Genomic DNA, 20748 nt, shown 5'->3' with positions numbered 1-20748 from the left:
TACAGACTGCCTTAAGATTACTTATTGAATTGAAATTTTTAACAAAAACTCAAACTTGCCATGTATTACATGACCAATAGCACAATTTGTTTCCATATAAGAAAGATTATTATTTGGATTTGTCAATAAATGGAAGAATTATCGTATGATACAATTGCTAATAAGAGGCTCCATTAAACTTCAAATGACTCAGGAAATCTGCAATAAAATGTTTGTAACTGAAAAAAAAAACATGAAGAAAGCATTTGCAAGAGAAGGATGTTTTTCACAAAATATAGTTTCAGTACTTTCTGAAAAATGTAGAAGAAATTAATGATAGACATAAAATAATTTTTTACACTATTTAATGACAAAAAAGTTTCAACAAGCAAGCAGTTGCTAGAGTTTTTCCATTTTTATCATTTAACCAAGAGGCACAATTCCATAAATACTTTAGTTGTGGGATTTGCTTTACTTATGTACATTGTTGTTGTTAATAGGTGAACACATGAATTTTCTTAAACAGTTTCAGACCAATCACTTAAAACAGTTATTGCAAAGATGGTATTTTTCACATGACGCCCGGTATGCACGCCTATGCCCATGTTGCCATTAAACTGTCACACAAGCTATTGCAATGCTTCCATTTTCTTCTTTCAAAACAGACTTTTAAGCTTATAATTAAATGTTATGAGATAAACTTCAAAACTGACATCAGAGATAAGGCTGTAAAGTATATTCTGAAGATTTATTCATTAAAAGGTTCAGCTAGTCAACAATAAATTGCATTCTGAACTCCTCGGCCATTTTTTTCAAAAACAACCTCGGATGTATGCAGGTACATCAGTTGAAGTAGTTGGTAAAATTTTGAATTATATCATTAATTTAATGTAGTGTTTTAGAGTTGTATTTATTAATCTAAGTTTAAATTGATTGCCATTGAATTGTATTATTGCAAACATATTTAAGAATCCCAAGAGTAATGTCACAAAGTTTAACTGCTAAATAAAATTACTACGCGATCTACTTGCAGCGGACTTAAACGTACCACTTTTTGAGTATGTAAACCGTCCAAATACATCCGAGGTTGTTTTTGAAAAAAATGGCCGAGGAGCTCCGAATGCAATAAATTGTATATTTTCTTTAGGAGAAATAGCCCTGTACCAAAGCACATCAATCCATTGAAAAACAAGGCCCTTATCATTTCCTGTGCATGTGCAATGCTTTTACCCTTATTGCTTTGTCCTTAAATAACAAATTCTTAATAAGTCTTGCATTGGGATAATAATAGCTTAAATATACAAAATTATTAAATTAGAAATTACTTAAAACTTTACACTTAGGATTCATTAGTGAGATGAACATTATTATCAGTGGTTGTTGATCATTTTACAGCATAAAAGTATATTTCCTTATGTCATTCAATGTCCATATTAGAATCTGATATATTCTGTAAATATGTTGTTTTTAAAGTATTTTATAATAAATGCGTGCAGTGTGATTTCATCTATTATATCTGCTCTCATGAGTATATAGAAAGTTTTCTGTGAAAATCTACTCTACTTCTTCCATATTGCACTTGCCAGATTATCTATGGCTAGTTTTATATATGGTAGTGAAATATGGGGATTCTAAAGAAATATAAAGTGATCTGTTAAATCCATACAAGGTAATACTCTTTACCCACCTTATATCCCGGCTTTGGAGGGTCCTACATAAGCAACCAGCCACAAGGTGAAACAGGTTTGTATTAAGGAAAAACAAGGTAAAACAACAAATCAAAACTTTTGGTATATATATATATACATATAAATATAGAACAAACTCACCTCTACTAAAATTAGCTATAAGCATTGTTATTGACACTTTCAGACACACATTTTCCTTGAAAATTAATATTTCAAAGGTATATTATAAATTCTTCATTCAGCAGACCACAATCTTAAACATACTATATTTTCCTCAAGAAAAGAACTGTACTTTGGAGGGAAAATGTGTTTCTGTTATTGTTTAAGATAGTGAGTATAATTAGAAGAACTACATTTTAATACCATAAGCTGTTATACAGACATTACAACATGCAGTTAAATAGCAATATTATAAAACACTTTTGGCCCAAAGCAGTATGTAACATTTCAGTTAAATCTAAGCAAAAAAGCAGTGATGAAATTTACAACCCGATATTTCAACAATCCACTTCAATCAAAGCAGATACATCGTTAATATTTATGGGTTGCACAAAAAGCCACAAACTACAAGTACATGTGAGAAACAGCTCATTATTGAAACAGCGTAAACATCTCAGAATATTAGTAACCTAAGTTACTAATGAGCCTGCCTTTATTTTCATAATAGCTGAAGCACAGAATTATAAATATTCTAGTTTTTTCAAGCTAATCAATCCCCCTGGTACAAACAAAATTGTACACCCTTAAAATACACACGTTACTTAGGGAACAACAGAATCATTGATCTGTTACATTAAATTCGATAGCTTGAAACCTTTTAATTTCTACCACCATGGGAAACCCCTGTCATGTGAACTCCAGGTTACATGTATTATGAACATGAATGAGAAACATGAGTAATGAAACTGTTACATTCACAGTTGGAATTATGATGACATTTGCATTCAGTATCAGTTATCTTGTAAACAGTAAATTTGCAAACAAGGTTGAGTATATATACATGCACCTTTAACATGCTTTAAACATTGGCAGCAGCCTTAATGATTTACATTGCCTTACAACACATTTACCTAGACACTGTCTTTATGACATAAACCCATACCTCAGAGAGCTAAAGCAGTTATATCTTGTTAAAGGAGCAATTTTCTTTGATTCTAGAATGTGACTAATAATGTTTTTGAAATTGTTACATAAGTTTTCAGCAGTAGATTGTTTTTCTACCAGTATGTTTTATATATTGTGAATAATAAATGGTGTTAATGACTATATCTGCTTTATATTTGACTATATTTTGTTAAATGAAGCTATTTTAGTAATTATGTTAGACAGTATATATAATCAAAATCAACATCAATTTTATTCTAGATTTTTTTTATTTGGCAACACAATCAACTCTAACAATATGTGGTGAAATGTTAGCAGTAAGTAACAATATTAGCAGTAGAAAAAAGGGAGGTTTCTAATCAACGTCTTACAAAAACCACAAATTTGATAGTAATTTAACAAACTATCAGAAGTAGCACTTTACCTTTTTTTGGCTGACGGCCATTGTTCGTACACAACCAATGTAGATTTCACGTGTGGCAGGTTCATAACTATCTTCTAGGGCTGTACTTTGTAATGTTACCAGCACTGGCTGCATTTGCAATCTCAGATCTGTGAAATCAAAGTGAGTAATTAGTATTTGAGTTAGTTTCACGATGTTATCTGCCCTAACAATATTATAAAGCACCTTTCAACAATTGTACTGCCTTCTTATCTGTACCAGGTGGTAAGTTTATAGATGGCAATATTATAAAGTAGCTTTCAACTATTGTACTGCCTTCTAATCTGTACCAGGTGGTAAGTTTATAGATGGCAGTATTATAAAGTAGCTTTTAACTATTGTACTGCCTTCTAATCTGTACCAGGTGGTAAGTTTATAGATGGCAGTATTATAAAGTAGCTTTTAACTATTGTACTGCCTTCTTATCTGTACCAGGTGGTAAGTTTATAGATGGCAGTATTATAAAGTAGCTTTCAACTATTGTACTGCCTTCTAATCTGTACCAGGTGGTATGTTTATAGATGGCAGTATTATAAAGTAGCTTTTAACTATTGTACTGCCTTCTAATCTGTACCAGGTGGTAAGTTTATAGATGGCAATATTATAAAGTAGCTTTCAACAGTTGTACTGCCTTCTTATCTGTACCAGGTGGTATGTTTATAGATGGCAGTATTATAAAGTAGCTTTCAACTGTTGTACTGCCTTCTTATCTGTACCAGGTGGTATGTTTATAGATGGCAGTATTATAAAGTAGCTTTCAACTATTGTACTGCCTTCTAATCTGTACCAGGTGGTAAGTTTATAGATGGCAGTATTATAAAGTAGCTTTCAACTATTGACCTGCCTTCTAATCTGTACCAGGTGGTAAGTTTATAGATGGCAGTATTATAAAGTAGCTTTCAACTACTGAACTACCTTCTTATCTGTTCCAGGTGGTACGTTTATAGATGGCAGTATTATAAAGTAGCTTTTAACTATTGTACTGCCTTCTAATCTGTACCAGGTGGTAAGTTTATAGATGGCAGTATTATAAAGTAGCTTTTAACTATTGTACTGCCTTCTTATCTGTACCAGGTGGTAAGTTTATAGATGGCAGTATTATAAAGTAGCTTTCAACTATTGTACTGCCTTCTAATCTGTACCAGGTGGTATGTTTATAGATGGCAGTATTATAAAGTAGCTTTTAACTATTGTACTGCCTTCTAATCTGTACCAGGTGGTAAGTTTATAGATGGCAATATTATAAAGTAGCTTTCAACAATTGTACTGCCTTCTTATCTGTACCAGGTGGTATGTTTATAGATGGCAGTATTATAAAGTAGCTTTCAACTGTTGTACTGCCTTCTTATCTGTACCAGGTGGTATGTTTATAGATGGCAGTATTATAAAGTAGCTTTCAACTATTGTACTGCCTTCTAATCTGTACCAGGTGGTAAGTTTATAGATGGCAGTATTATAAAGTAGCTTTCAACTATTGACCTGCCTTCTAATCTGTACCAGGTGGTAAGTTTATAGATGGCAGTATTATAAAGTAGCTTTCAACTACTGAACTACCTTCTTATCTGTTCCAGGTGGTACGTTTATAGATGGCAGTATTATAAAGTAGCTTTCAACTACTGAACTGTCTTCTAATCTGTACCAGGTGGTAAGTTTATAGATGGCAGTATTATAAAGTAGCTTTCAACTATTGAACTGTCTTCTAATCTGTACCAGGTGGTAAGTTTATAGATGCCAGTATTATAAAGTAGCTTTCAACTACTGAACTGCCTTCTTATCTGTACCAGGTGGTACGTTTATAGATGGCAGTATTATAAAGTAGCTTTCAACTATTGACCTGCCTTCTAATCTGTACCAGGTGGTAAGTTTATAGATGGCAGTATTATAAAGTAGCTTTCAACTACTGAACTGCCTTCTAATCTGTTCCAGGTGGTAAGTTTATAGATGGCAGTATTATAAAGTAGCTTTCAACTACTGAACTGCCTTCTAATCTGTTCCAGGTGGTAAGTTTATAGATGGCAGTATTATAAAGTAGCTTTCAACTACTGAACTGCCTTCTAATCTGTTCCAGGTGGTAAGTTTATAGATGGCAGTATTATAAAGTAGCTTTCAACTATTGAACTGCCTTCTAATCTGTTCCAGGTGGTATGTTTATAGATGGCAGTATTATAAAGTAGCTTTCAACTATTGAACTGCCTTCTAATCTGTTCCAGGTCAGTTTATAGATTTGTATTAGGTACTCACAAGCAGGGACATGGTTATTGATATAAATATTACTGTCAGGTTTTAATAAAAGATGTTTTTTGTAATGGACGCAAAAAGCTTTATTGTACTGAACCCAATCTGTTTCCTTGGTAAAATAAGTACACAGGATTGACATGAAGGGCTTTAGGATACACATTGTGTAGCCTCTTCCATAGATTAAACTCATGATCGGTTGGTAGTCATTATCTCACAAGCTTATGTAGAAGCAAAAATGCTCCTACCATCTTCATCTAGAGGCGGCTGTGATTGTACAGCAAGAGACTCTAATTCTGGATGTAGCGGGTCCCCTCCATCTATAAACATGATCTTGGTCTTGGCTGTTCCCTTTATCTGGAATGACTGGCACTCCTCCTGCAATGTGGGTAAAACTGGTTTTATTTGCTTGGCCATATAGCATTAGAAAGACTTGTTTGAAATCATTGTGCTTTTTTTTTCTTTTATACAATTTAAAGAAAAGGATGAAACCTCTATCGTATCTAAAGGCTGGCATCATATTTTATCTTAATCATTAAATAATAGAGCTGAGAGATCACAATTAACTATAATAATTTAATGAAACTTAATAGTCAATGAACTATCATAGATTACCTTTCCAAAGAGTTCTATTTTCACTCCATCTGAGTACAGGTCACTGGTATGGTCAGGGGCAAAAGTCAATGTAATCTCCACACTACCGCCTGCAAAAAAAGCACCAGTAGATATGTCAAAACAAGTACTGGTAGATATGTCAAAACAAGGCAGAATAATTCAAACAGAAACAAAATGTTGATGAAAAAGCTTAAAAATGCCAAAAGTATCACTAATAAATAAGATTTTTGAACAAATGTGCATATATAAATGTATAGAAATTGTGTTTTTCCATTGTTTTTTGTTTTTTTTGGTGTGCTACCTTTTATTTTCCCCCGTACATTTATGGTATGCGTGGTCCGGGGCACACCACAGGAACATACCTCACAAAACATTTCATAAATATAGGGAAATTTCTACATACTAGTGTATTAAATTTCAGTTATTGATAATGATAATGATAGTGTTTTTCCATTGTTATATCTGTTTTATTTTTGGAATATATTTAGTGACTTCACATAGTTAAATTATGAAACTAAAGTTTCTAAGTGAGGAAGGCATGTAAGTTCGGCATCTGGCCATAATCTAAATTTCTATTAATATGTTTGCAAATGTCCTAAGGGAAATCATGATCCAAATAGTTCATGGTCCAAACATTTCCCCATTAAAGAGAACAAGAAACTTAAAGAGCACCTAACCGATATGGCTCGCCGGAGTTGTACTGGAGCACAAATTTGGCAATTTTTGAAAATCGGTTCTAGAAAGACATTGCAACATTAACACATCATTAAGATCGATAATACGTCATCAGGATACTGTCAGAACATCGGCAAAACAATGAGTATTTGCGGGAGGTGTTATAAATTTTTGAGCATGCTCAAAAATTTCTGCCTTTGCACTGCCCAGGCCAGCAATTGGACAACTACTGGCAGCTAAGGCCTAGTTAATGTTGGTAGAGCAGCAGTTGCACACCTGAATGTATGGGAAGCTCTCAGGTGGCCTCAATGTGTACTGTTCTGGTAGTCCTGCTGATGTTAAACCAATGTACAACAGTTCTTAGCGATGTGATACTGTTCATCATAATACAATGGCAGGGCAACAGTATCACTTCCCTATAACTCTAGTCAGGGGCAGCACATCGGAAGAACAATGGCGGAAACTAAGTATAACATCAGTGACAGAAAAGATGTATTCGGAAGAACATCAATTCGTCAGCCGACTGTACGTCAGTGTTGCGACAGCCAGTTGTGATTGTTCATGTGATTTCTCGGCAGAGCTCTGCCAATTTTCTCGCCACTGTTAATTTTTTGCTCTGGTTTAGACCCAGGTGGGCTCATCAGTATTGTGTGACAGGACCTTTAGCAAATGGGGCCCTGAATTTAAAATCAAAGAAAACAATCCACGTACCTGGAGCAATATGCCCCTCTGCAGGAACCAAATCAAACACATTTTGCCCATTGTTGTTTTGTGTGCCCACAAGTGTGCCCCGTTTTCCAGCCACAAAGGGGGGTAACTCCTGAGCATGGGCGTGCCGAAGCAAGGACAAACTCTCAAGCTTGATGGAGTATTGGATGGAGAGAGAGGAGGTGTTCTGCATCTGTGGAAGGGTGAGGTATAATTCAGTTACACTCAAAATTGTTTACCTATTATTTAGTATAATGACTGGTTTTAAGACTTCTAAAAAGTAACAGTTCTACATGTAATCTTAAGCAAAAATATCTTTAAAAATGAAGCACAAAAAAATCCGTTTAACTGATCATACTAGTTGAAAAAAAAAATTTGAAGGAAAATTAAAAGAATTCTTTACAACTACCAATCCTTTTTCAAAAAAAAATATACTTAGAACCTACACTGAATGTAATGTTGGAATATTTTCCATCTAGAATAGAAAGTTAGCAACAGCATTCATAACATTGTATTTAGAAATGAACTGAAATTGACCAACAGACAGATCCTTTCACCCAATAAGGTCAGGTGAAGGTCACACTTTATTAGAGCTAAAGTCTAAGTTAGAACTGACCTTGAATGTTTTCTCGAGATATTCCCCAGCTAACACAGCACCAACATCCATAACTCCATTATCCGCGATTGCTGGAGACAGGCTGACCAGTGGACTGACCCCTTTACCCACTAAGGTCAGGTGAAGGTCACCACTTTCACACTGTATATGTAGCACCTCCTGGAACTGTTTGGAAATAAAATGTATGGTTAGTTGAGACAAAATTTAACCTTTGCAAATCATTTCAGGCAGGTATGATTTTAATAAATCAACTAAAGACAATTGTTATCAATTTTATCTTGTTTATCATAACATTCTTCAAAATAATTTACTTTCACAAAAAACTTGGTGTCTAAAAGGGCTTGATCGCCTCGCTTGCTGCACCCTTCTTAATCATTAAGATTTCACCTTTCATATTTTAACTTTTACATATGACAGGAAATTACAATGATGACTTACCACTCTTCCAGCAGTAGGAGTAAATGACAGTAACATTGTATGTGTAGCATCAGGGGGCAACATTCTGAAGGCATTAACCACATCAAATGGCCCAGTTGTATCCAGCGAAGTCGAGGACAGCTGAAACATGTATATAGATAACTCCTTTGAATTGCTATGTTTTGGTGGCAGATATTTTCTTCTATAATTACCTAGAAACACAACAAAAAGCAAACTACATTTTATTTTTCAGCTATTCCTTCTAAGCTCTTTCATAATTATATTTTTGAACTAGAATTCGGCAAATTGAATAAGGCCTGTAGGGAGTGCTTATCATTGTTGAATCCAATCTAAAATCAATTTTAATGTAAAAAGGGTAATAATGAAAATTATCCAAATTTATTTTGTAAATCAAATAACAAATAGGGCTTATGTAGCCTTAGCTAGCTATGCTACTTAACAATATCCTTCTTTTTAAAGCCTCCCACACCTCTACAGTTTTGTTGGAGATGTTCTGTATCGTGACAGACTTGAGTATATTCTGTCCGAGAGACACATCCCCAAAATCCGTGGTTGCTTTTCCACTGTCTGATATAACCACCAAGGCAGGCTTCACCATAGGGCAGTGGACCTCCACATACAGGGTGTTGTGTATACTGAATTAAAGGAGACATTTCACACATCAACACAATCTCATCTCTCCGTACAATTAAATTGATATGTTAAAAAAAATCCTTTTAATTCTTCATTTCTCTGTTTCATGTGTTCAATATTATTAACTGGGCAAGTTTACAATGAATCTACATGTTGAAATAGCCATTTAAAGGCATTCCTTTTCAGGCTGAAATTTTGAGAATAAGGCTTTGTGAACCTATATTACAGATATAAGGGTAATGGTATTAAACATTGCCTAATATCAATCATAAATGACTTAAACAGGAATATCATAGCCCTTTTCCCAAACAGCTAGTTCTTTTCAGCCATTCTGAAAAGCATCAGGAAACAGGGACCTATGCATTTATGATAAATATTATTTTTCTTACAAAAATATTGACTTTAAGATTTTTTTTTGTATGTTTCAGGTGCACATGGGAAAATCAGACCCTGAGAATGTGTAAAAGCAGGAAACAGGGGTTTCTAAACTACCCTCTACATGGTTCTTTTGATTTGTCATAGTTTAAATTGCATAAGGTTATACATTAAGATATTTTCAATAAGCGTCTTGTTGGTTTTGACTCCTCTTCTATGGGGGCAGGTTATCAGATTTTACCAGTACAGGTTACATGTCTGGTATGCAAGAATATCTATGGTCTGTCACTCTGTCTTATACATTTTACATCCAGCATCTGTTATGTATTCACCTGTAAGGCAATTCCCCAGGATTTGTTGTCTCCCCTGATGCCACAAAACACGGCACGGTCACAGACTGGAATTTGCCTCTGAACTGACGCAACAACGAACCAACAGCTAAAGCATATGCTGTAGAGCTGGAATATATATCAAATGAGAGTTTATAGTGCTTATTTTGTCCATTTGCTACACAAGGATACTTTTTCTATCTTTATGCAGTGCTCTTAGACAATCCAATAATAGCAGATATAGATTTATTTCCATGCGTAACATTTCAGACCGTAAGCCCATTAGTGAACAGACACTCAAAAAAGCAATATTTTCTTAAATAATAAATTCCAAACATTCTATTAAAAAATCATGTTACATAAATAAATGAAAAAGTGTTCAGTGGTATTATAATCCAAAAGCTGAGTTTTTCTGTTACAGCTAGGAATTTCAGTTATTAAAAAACACACAACCCAAACAAGTCAAATACCATCAGTTAAAACAAACTTACTCCTTGGTGATTTCATCCTGTTTTGGAGGAGTCACAGGGGTGGGGCCTGTCACTGTTACCACGGTGTTGCCGGGGGTCTGTTTTCCCTTCGGAGGGGCCCCTTTAGCCGGGGCAGCCCCTTTTTTACCCCCCTTCTCCTGAGCAGTCTTCTGTAAACCAAGAGTGATAAGTTCAATTATCAGTCAAACAAATGGTAAATGTAGTTTCACATTTTAAACTGGCAACTTGACTTTATGATCGTAGAAAGGGTAGGAGGTAGGTCATCTAACTATTGTTCTATATGATTGCTTTCTAACAGGACTTTCTACAAACTAAGGGTTAATTGATAATGAAACTCAATCTTTCTGTGAACAATTTTCTTATAACTTTCTATAAATTAAGTAAAAGATTATGTTAACTAAGCATTAATTTATAATATCTTAGGTTTTTTGATTATAATATCTTAGGTTTTTGATTATATGTACAATAAGCAAGTATATGTATAAATGGCAATCAAATACACTGTCCCTGTAAAGTAGCAACAATATAAAGTATACAACATATAACACTATGTAAAACTGCATTTCCCATATTTGAGTTCACAGTACAATTCTTGGTAAAATATCAATCCAACTCTACCTTAAACACCAATATTTACCTTAACCAAAAGATAAACACCATTTTATTATAATTGCATTTCTCACTTAATGTCAGCATACTACCTTTTTAGCTTCAATAGAATAATTATATCAAAATCTATTTTTCCTAAATCATTACTACCACCATTTAAGGAGAAAGTGCAATACAAAGTAAAGCCAGTTATCTTTACCACTTTATTCCATTTATTGTCTAGCAATGTTTAATAACATATCCTTCTTAAAGAATTGTGTATTTGCAATGACCTGACCAACTTGCCAAAAATGCCCTGGCTCATTTTTTGTCTGTGCCGTAAAAAAGAATAGTGTTTATTATATAATGTCTTGTCTTGTTTTGTTTTGAGTAATTACTTAGTATGATAAAACAACAACACAAAAACACCATAAACCCCGACAATCACCCATGTAAAAATTCTGAGTCGGGCAAATACAAACCACAAGTTCTTTAAAGATGGCCTAAATTTACATTAATTAAACATGAACTTCGACATAATGTAGCAAAATATATTTATACTTCTTTCCTAAATAGACCAAAAACCTCTCTATCTAGTCATGAAAATATATCTAAAGGCGAAGCATCTATGATTAAAATATCTTGATTTTTAAAGCCATCAACCAATTTTACCTTGAAGTTTCTTCTAACTTTAAAATGGGACTGCTAAAATGTCCAAAACAATATAAACAATGTTTGGAAATATCCTGTAAATAATCATATTCACTAACAATTTCAGACATTATCTTCATTATACATTATTGTAAAACCTTACTGTAGAAAACATTTATTCTGTGACTTGAATATGCCATCCTATGGGAGTGTCTATATCCTTAAGAATTAATTTGGTTCAAGGGCCATAACTCTAAAGTTAATAGCATGATCCGACTGTTGATTGACATCGGTCAAGATATTATGCGGACAACAGCGCGGCCAATGACAACATGATTCCTATATGGTTGCCAGGCAACCCAGGTGTCATAAACATCCGAAATTTTTGCAAGGCAACACATTTCAAACTTTTTAAAAAAAACACAAAACTCTGAGTACATGGGTATAACATGGAAGCAAAATATGGCAGTTTGGTTTTTATCAGATTTCAAAAATATCCTTTGTTAAGCCATTCCTTTTGTAGGTAAAGAGAGATTTAGGTTTGATGTTTTTTCAACAGGTTTTAATCAAGAATTTTGTGTATAAATAAAAGTTATAAAACATGAAAATATCCTTAGCATCACGCAGACACTATCATCCTTGGAGCTGGAATATCATACAGATATTTAACCTGTGGAATATGTGGAGGAATTTTTATCTCAACAGGATTGTTTTAAAAAGCATTCATTATTAGGAAATTCTAGTCATGTAGCAATTTCGCAAATAAATAGTGATCAAATGATCACATTGATAAACAAACCAAACAGCACATTTGAAAATATACATTCTTATAGACATAACAATATGTAATAATATGTTGGTTTTTGTTTTTATGCCTGTGTTGGATGAAAATATCTTTTAAGGGAGGTAATTTTTATCCATTTAACAGATGTACTCTTTGCAATTTGATAATAAAGGTTACAACTTTCTGGTTAAAGGTTGAGACTGGCTTAAGAAGCGAGCTCAAGTTTCTCCGTATCTCTAAATAATGATTGGGTGGCAAAAACAACAGGGCAGGAACCAGAAACCACCATATTGTTTGTTTGATATGCCTTACAAATCATACAATAAATACCATGATAATTAGTTTAATATCATTTATTAAATCATTGGCACATATTAATAACTATCTACCAGGTCAAAAACACCCCTGCACCCTGAATGTGTTTTATGTCAATAAACATGTGGCGTGAGGCCTATTATACAGTAAACATGTGGACACACGGTCATGTGAGAGGAAACTTACATCATCTCCCAAACTTACATCTTCACCATTCCCATTTTCCTTAGGTTTCTAATGAGTATGGGGTACAAAAAGGTATTGCAATGAAAATAGTATGGTTTATTACCTTATGGGTATTATTTCAGAATTGATATGAAAGAAAATTGTTATTCTTTACATTGTGCAAAATATTACATTCAAGGGAGATTGTCAATTTTTCCAAAATGTATATCTTTATGTTTATCATAAAACATCGATGCTTTACCCTGCAGCAATAGAAGTTAACTTAATCTATTTTTAAATAACTCATCCACCTCTGTAACTCAAAAAGTTTCAAACTTTATACCTTTTATCATTTTAATTTTCAAGTCTGTCTCAATCTTAATTTTATCACAAAATGAATCAAGAGTTGTCCCCCTACCTGTGCCTCCTCCGCCTCCTGTTGCCTCTTCAGGGCCTCCTTGTATTCCGTTTCTGCCTGGGCCTCCATCTGCTTGGTGGCCATCCGTACAGCCTCTCGACGGACCTCCTCCTCATCCAGAGTAGGGGCAAACCTCACCTCCACACGACATCTCTGCAATAAATATATAACTAAACACCAAAAATAATCCACCCTCTGACCGGGCCTTGTTCTGCTTGGAGTTCATCCACACAGCCTCAAGAGAGATCTCCTTCTCATGTGTTAAGAAACTACAAACTCTTTGATTCAAGAAATATCCACCCAGTTCTATGCCTGACCTCGAGCTGGTGACCAAGTGCACGGTAAATCAATCACAAGGAATCATCTCCTTTTATGTCAAAGTGAAAGTCCAGATACAACACCTCTGAGCAGAACCACTAGAATGCACTTTTAAAATTACCACATTAAGACAATGTTATTATTTTTTCTCATCTACGTCCATCAACATTTTTTATAAATTAATAAGCATAAAATATCCAAACTTGATTGTATAACAAACAGGGCAGACAATCCTTTTTACCTCCCCTGGCTGTATGGTGCCCACAGAGGGAGACATTGTGATGGGAACACCCTCAGGAACCTTGAACTCAAATGATGTGGGGCCTACAGGGGCTATCTCTCCTAGAATAGGAAGATCATAACATGAAAGACAAGCAGTAAAATAGTTTGCCAGTAAAAACTAAAATATGATCAATTTCTACTTCAAAGTTTCTTTTTATAGAAGTTAAAACACTTACCCATAGGAAATATTAATAGAATTTTTTGTAACAAAACACAACACTGTGAAGAAAAATGTTTTAAAAAGAAAATGTTTTGAAGACCAAATTTCTAATTATTATTTTTTAAATGTTTTTCTGAGCCAAAAATGAAACAACCGAATACCTTTGCCGATCCTTGGTACAGGATGTGTAAACTCGTTCATGCTGGTATGAGAGTTGACCACATGTAGGGATGCTGTGGAAACATCGTACAGTGATGTGGCCTTCAAGTGAACCACCTGATTGGTCAGTTCTAGCGGTGGGTGGACACCCACTCCCTTACACTGGATCTTGAACTCCCTGAAATAAAGACAAGGGAAAAGGTTGTATATTTCACAAACATATTAGCGCTAAAAAATATTTCAATTATGAAGAGCAAGTATTTACTTCGTTTGTCGAAAGCTTTTATCAATTATTTATGTCCACAAGCTCTAAATATGTAGTGAGGTGTTGGGTTTGCTATTGGTAAAGCATACAAGTATGTCAAGAGCGTCTGTGAACATTACATAAACAGGGCAAACATAACATTGATAGATATACAAAATAATAATTTCATGAATGACCTACCTGTTGATGAGTGATTTACAGTTGAGTTCAAATTTATAGTCTCTGGCCTTCTTGGGACTAAAGATGACATCTAGCTCTATAGTTTCAAGTGGTAGCAGCGTACCAAACCCATCATTGGGCTGGACCTCCACATACTGAAATGGGAATACACATTTTACCTACATATAGTGAGATTATTTGAATACTTATTTTGCCTAGCTGCCAATGGTAGTGTTCAAATAGATGGGCACATCTTGAAATGGGACACATAGACTCATACAGAGCCTTATTCTTTGTTCATTTACAAGATAGATGTATATTAACACATATAACTTAATTTCTGAAAATGTATACTTTTAAATTTGAAATTATCAAATATACTCTGTTTTGTAGACAAAAAATAGTTGCCAACTGCTTTTTTCCCCATTACATATCTAAAAAGAAATATGCTACGACTATCTACACTCACATGCTGTTAAGATTAATTGGTGTATCCTCCCCGTTTAACTGATATTCTTGTTTGTCTCTGATACATGTTTAGCATTGCTGTATCTCATACATTGAATTGTAGTGTACTATACAGTTATGGTGCTGTATCATGTTTTGTGTAGATACAATGCTCATGTTGCTGCATTAAGTGAGAGAATAAATAGTGTACTTGACCCGTATATGACATATTCTTTAAGTATTCAACTTCAAACATCACATATAATCAAGAAGTTGATTCTAAGTTGGCACATGTTTCTTGTGGCAAAAGGGGCATACATCAAAAAGGATACTTAATCATCCCTAATATTTGTCCCATTCCTGAATCACTTACATCAGGATGTCCAACAAAGCCAAACTCCTGTGGCAGGATAGACATGTTGGTGAGTTTGATGGTTGTCTTGTTGGACTCGTAGATTGTACAGCAGCCAAAGTCGATCTCAGAGACATCAAATGCCATTTCCGAGTTGGTAACCACTGCAGTTAATGTGAATGGCACTGGGGCAGTCTAAGGATAAAAAGGACAAGCGATGCATATTGTATATTGTTTCAGAATATGATTCATAATCATACAACATACAATTTAGACAATATGAACATAAAAATATCATGGTAAGTATGCTTACACATACAAGAAAGTTAAAGTTTGCTGTAAGCTTGGCATACAGTCCTATTTTAAAGGTAAGGTTACCTTAATTTTAACTTGTCTAAAAGTATAGATGCTTTTTCTTTTGTCAGAATTTAAAATTGCCAACACTAAATAATAATGTAATTTGAATGACAACAGACTGGTTACTAACCTGGTCAGCCACTCTTATGGTCATTGGGGCCTCCAGCACTCCAGTGTCCTTGTCAAAATACTTCCCTCCCTCCTCAAACAGACTTGCTCTGAAAACATGACACGAACACACATTATGCTTTTCAAAGATTGTTGGTAAGAAAAAGAGAATGCAGGAGTTGTTGTATTTGCTTTTAAATGCTTCCTTCATCAATTTTCACTCAAGTCAGTTTTCCACTTAACAACTCCCTTTGCCAAAGTGAGTCCTAACATATTCCAAATATATATAACATTTTCTGGTATGATATAAGATGAAGAATCTTTGTCAGTAGCCCAACTTAGTAATGTTTAAGGCTTAGTAATTACCAACAAAACAGAATAGAACTTAAATAAATTAGAGGTCACATAAAATTATCATACTGCAGGAATTTCAGTGAGCCAGTCAGGCCACCTCATACAACGGTTGATATGGCAGGAATAAGACAAAGGAAATCATTGTACAGACTTTTGTGAACAAGAAATTACCTGGGTAGGAACTTGAGTTGTGCAGAGAACTGTGACTGTGCTTGGATGTATCCAGTCTTGGGGAGAAGCTCAAGGTGATTTCTTAGCTCCTTACATACTTCAAACTTCAGTCTCAATGCTGTGGTGGCCCTGAAACGAAAATGATGATTATGTGTAAACAAAGTTGACAAATAATACACACAAGCCTTATTGGTGCACTCAAATGTAATTACCCTGAAATATACATTGAAATTGTACAACTTTGTGTTCTTAATCAATTATCAAAACACATAAGTTTTAAGTACAAACTATAAAAAAAGTTGCAATCAATATAAAGGCAGCAATATATTTTAGAGCTGTTTACAGGAAACATGATGTCCTGGATAAAATCCTCCATCTTGATTCAGTAGACTAATGTCTGCTCTACCTGTTGTTGACTATGATGGTATCCTGGTAGAGTCTATCTAACATACAGATCTTCAAGTCTACAGACTGTCTCTCTACCCACACTGGCACATCAATGGCTGAACCAAGGGCTCGGATCGATATCTGCAATTATAAATGTGCATGTGTCAAAAACTGGAGGTTTGCCTTTAGAAACGTCTATGGTACAAAACATCATTGAAACTTGCTTTTTCGTTAACACTGCAAAACAGAAATAAGCATGAATTTAAACTAGTCAATCTACCTTTAAAACCTAGAAGATAAAAACATTCTTAAATAATACTCACACTATCTGAGAGTGGATCGCTAAATCTGACCAGGAACTCTGAATCCACCTTCCCGGACAGTGAAGGGTTCCAGATGATCTCCAGTTTCACAGAGGAGAAGGCAGGGATCTCACCAGTAGCAATTGGCCCCACTTTCATTCCATCTATTGCCCCATAGTCATCATATTCACTGACTGCAAGGTCTGGGGAGGCATCCTCAGGGAGATCTTCATCTGGATGTAGAATAAGAACAAATAAGCTCTTCATTTAGAGGTAGGAACATTTATTTATTGTGAATCAGATCTTCATCTTGGAAGTAAACCATTGTGTTATATAATAAATAGGTAGAAAAATAGTGCACCTAATAAGAAAGTAAAATTTTCCTCTGGAGGTATGGACCTCGCATACAAAGCCAAAATTTCTCAAAATATATTAAGTGTAAGGTTTAAGCTACCTATTTCATTTATCCAAGTTACTCATTTAAACTTTTCAGGGATTTAAAAAAAACTAGCTAACAATGAAAAAGAAAGTAAAATAGTTTTACCATTAATGACACACTCCATGTTGCAGTAATGAGTGCTACTTTACAAGTTCACTGGAAGTTTCATCCAGTGAAGGTCACAAGCAGTGACATGAAAGTGTTTGTTGAAACGTTTTTATTTACTTATTCTGTGAAGGAATGTAAACTATTCCAGCTAAATGGCTAGGATCATTCAAGCAAATATTGTAATGAATCTGTATTATATTCTAAATAAGACTTTATAATACCGTTAGAATATGACTAACAATGTAATAGCATAGTTTATTGTACACCATAACTTAAAATAATTGTGAAATTGTCTGACTGTTACACTGTCATAATCCATTCTGTTTCTTTTACAAAACTTTGGTACTAATTGTGTCCAATGTTCACCTCATCCACACAACTCTCACAATCCACTTCATATAGTAGTAGTAGGAAGTAGGTTTATTCGGTAAAAAGACATGAACATTACATGGCACGTCATAATGCAGACAAATAATAACATATCATTATCAATGCATAGACAATAGAAACCATGAAATGCACACACAATACCAAGGATGACACAAAAAAGAGAAAAATGATTTTCACTTATTTCCATTGTGGTCCTTGAAAAATTGGTGGCAGTAACCATGGAATAGTCATGTAGTTTAGCAAAATTGTTAAGTACAAGGATAATAAATCTAGACAAGTTATAATCTTATATCACAGATAATTAATTGCATAAATTATATCACAGAACTCATTAACATTATTACTCTGCATTCATAGCCTATTACACTGCATTCATGGCCTATGTATTGTAACAGAAGACTTGAGATCATAATGTATGGAATAAAAAAATGCCATTCAAAATGGCAATACTGTAAAGCAATATTAATATCACAATGAGATATGATAAGATATAAGGAAATACGTGTGAATAAGAACCCTACATGCTAATAAAAATGAAATTATTATGATAGCTAAAAATAAAAATTTATTCTATTAATATCACGATGAGATATGATAAGATATAAGGAAATACGTGTGAATAAGAACCCTACATGCTAATAAAAATGAAATTATTATGATAGCTAAAAATAAAAATTTATTCTATTAATATCACAATGAGATATGATAAGATATAAAGAAATACGTATGAATAAGAACCCTACATGCTAATAAAAATGAAATTATTATGATAGCTAAATATAAAAATTTAAAATGATCTTTAAGACTGTAACAGGTACTGTTTGATGGCAGACTTGAAATGGTTAGGTTTCGAAATATTCCTTATATTTTGAGGAAGACTATTCCACAAATTTATGCCATTATTTGTGAATTTCTTTGCCCCAAAACTGCCAACCTTAGGCTTGGAGAAACGACCAGTGTTAACAAAGGTAAAACTATCCGCAAAATGATCAGACACTGGCTGAGCTACCTTATTAGACCTTGTACAGCACCAATGACAACCTGGGTCTGCCGAGGACTTGTACTTTGCCAACTTTCGGATATTTTGATTATACAGGTAGATAGTCCAAGGTGTATCCATTTTAAAAAAACAAACATACATTCACATTTAAGCTAATTCAAAAACTTGCATAATTCACGAAACAATCTGACCTAACATCATCACTATTCTGTATGTACAAAAATACTTCGAACAAGTATCAAACATATTGATTATTTTACCTTCTTGGCCTTGACCTTCCTCTTGATCTCCCTCAGTCTGACCTTCACCTTGACCCTCTGTGGGCTCCTTGGATACACCATCTTCTTCACCTGGAGATATAATAAAATAATACAATGAGTGTACAAATAAAAGCTTATTATATTTCCATCTCTTTCCCCTGTAGCTCATTGCTACCTTCAATCCTTATATTGTCCATGTCTTCAAGTCAGTAGTGATAAGTTATATTGTTCATGGCTACATGTAATTAGATGTTGTTCATGGCTACATGTCATTTGTTATATCGTCAATAGCTAAAACTCATTTATAATATTGTTCATGGCTACAAATGAGTGGTTCACTGCAGAGCTAAACTTGTTTTGACATGTTTGACAATGGTCACATTCTGATTGTTTTTTAAGTCTAGTAAAAAGTGTAACTTCTCATTCTACAATTTTTTTACTGGTTTTATCCTTGTCTGATGTTGACTTGTCTGTGGCCGTTTTCTCTGTGGTAGCTGCTTCTGTTGTCTCCTTTCTAGACTTGTCTGGTTCAGTCTCCTGGGCAGGGGAAGGTGGATGGCTGCCTGTCTCATTAACTGTCTGATATTGAGATCAAGGGTTAAAATTACAGGGTCTTGAACAGAATGTCAAGCTACCAAATAATAAGCATATTTAGCTGACAACTCATCGGCTAACCATCTTTTTAACATGAATAGTATGATCAACATCATGTTGTTAAATGAGGCTTGGTAACAGTCAATACTCAAGTCACTTACTATTCTGCCCAGGGATGTCAGAGCGCTTGTAGCTGTCTTGGCCTTCACACCTGTAAAAATCAGATGACATACATTAAAACATGAATTTATTGATAATTCATCACTACAATTATAAGAGCGTTTCAAACAAAACAATAATATTTTCCTCTCTTAAATTGATATTTCTACATCCAGCCTGGCAAAATGTATTTGCCGTGTTCACATGGAATATTTGTAGATAATACATTCATACTTTAATATGTGCATAATAATGTAGGCATATTTGAATTGTGAACCACAGTAACAGACCTGTTACTTTGAAGAATTGAAAAGTTGTCCCTAAGGCTCCCTTGTTGGAGAGCATGAAGGTCCTCTTCAACGTTTCATCTATAACAGTTGTACCGAACTGTATCACATCAGTGTCCACCGACAGCTGCAAATCATTAAGAACAATATGTAGGTTATGTCAAACTAAACAGTTTTGCAGTAAAAATGTCAAAAGAACAATGTTGGCATTGACAGGCTTTAAATGGCTATCATGTACATGTTGGTAATCATTCTTAAAATCATCATTGTAAGTCATACATAAACTTTGAATTTATTTCAGTTTCTGACTAGGAAATCAATAAATTTTGTCAGTTTCTGAAGCATCGAATATAAACGAGTAATTTAACCATTTAATGACTGACTTTGAGAAAGGTTAAAACATGCAATTGGTGACTATACCTACAATTACACTACCTGGGA

General features: G+C 34.2%; 1 protein-coding gene across 7 annotated transcripts in view; it reads right to left on the bottom strand.

Annotated features, from left to right (window-relative positions):
• The window catches only part of LOC128202741 (cilia- and flagella-associated protein 74-like), a 37952-nt gene that overhangs the window by 3056 nt on the left and 14148 nt on the right, over nt 1-20748 (bottom strand). Inside the window, exons 18-42 of one of the 7 annotated variants that reach the window (XM_052903834.1) lie at nt 20311-20434; nt 20023-20072; nt 19708-19846; nt 19268-19357; nt 17092-17303; nt 16788-16909; nt 16382-16510; nt 15879-15966; nt 15413-15586; nt 14614-14747; nt 14171-14346; nt 13809-13909; nt 13250-13402; nt 12853-12900; nt 10329-10477; nt 9841-9966; nt 8970-9135; nt 8501-8620; nt 8063-8227; nt 7450-7639; nt 6064-6152; nt 5697-5826; nt 3196-3323; nt 1667-1690; nt 1210-1224 (exon numbers count right to left, since the gene is read on the bottom strand). In XM_052903834.1, coding sequence (XP_052759794.1) covers nt 1210-1224; nt 1667-1690; nt 3196-3323; nt 5697-5826; nt 6064-6152; nt 7450-7639; nt 8063-8227; nt 8501-8620; nt 8970-9135; nt 9841-9966; nt 10329-10477; nt 12853-12900; nt 13250-13402; nt 13809-13909; nt 14171-14346; nt 14614-14747; nt 15413-15586; nt 15879-15966; nt 16382-16510; nt 16788-16909; nt 17092-17303; nt 19268-19357; nt 19708-19846; nt 20023-20072; nt 20311-20434 — 3042 coding nt within the window. Of the gene's footprint in view, nt 1-1209; nt 1225-1666; nt 1691-3195; nt 3324-5696; nt 5827-6063; nt 6153-7449; nt 7640-8062; nt 8228-8500; nt 8621-8969; nt 9136-9840; nt 9967-10328; nt 10478-11588; nt 11622-12852; nt 12901-13249; nt 13403-13808; nt 13910-14170; nt 14347-14613; nt 14748-15412; nt 15587-15878; nt 15967-16381; nt 16511-16787; nt 16910-17091; nt 17304-19267; nt 19358-19707; nt 19847-20022; nt 20073-20310; nt 20435-20748 lie in introns of all 7 variants that reach the window. The other 6 variants (XM_052903837.1, XM_052903836.1, XM_052903835.1 and 3 more) reach the window with 6 other exon arrangements.

This window comes from Mya arenaria, chromosome 9, assembly GCF_026914265.1.
Source record: "Mya arenaria isolate MELC-2E11 chromosome 9, ASM2691426v1".
Lineage (NCBI taxonomy): Eukaryota > Metazoa > Mollusca > Bivalvia > Myida > Myidae > Mya > Mya arenaria.
This window is presented reverse-complemented; position numbering and strand designations above follow the sequence as displayed.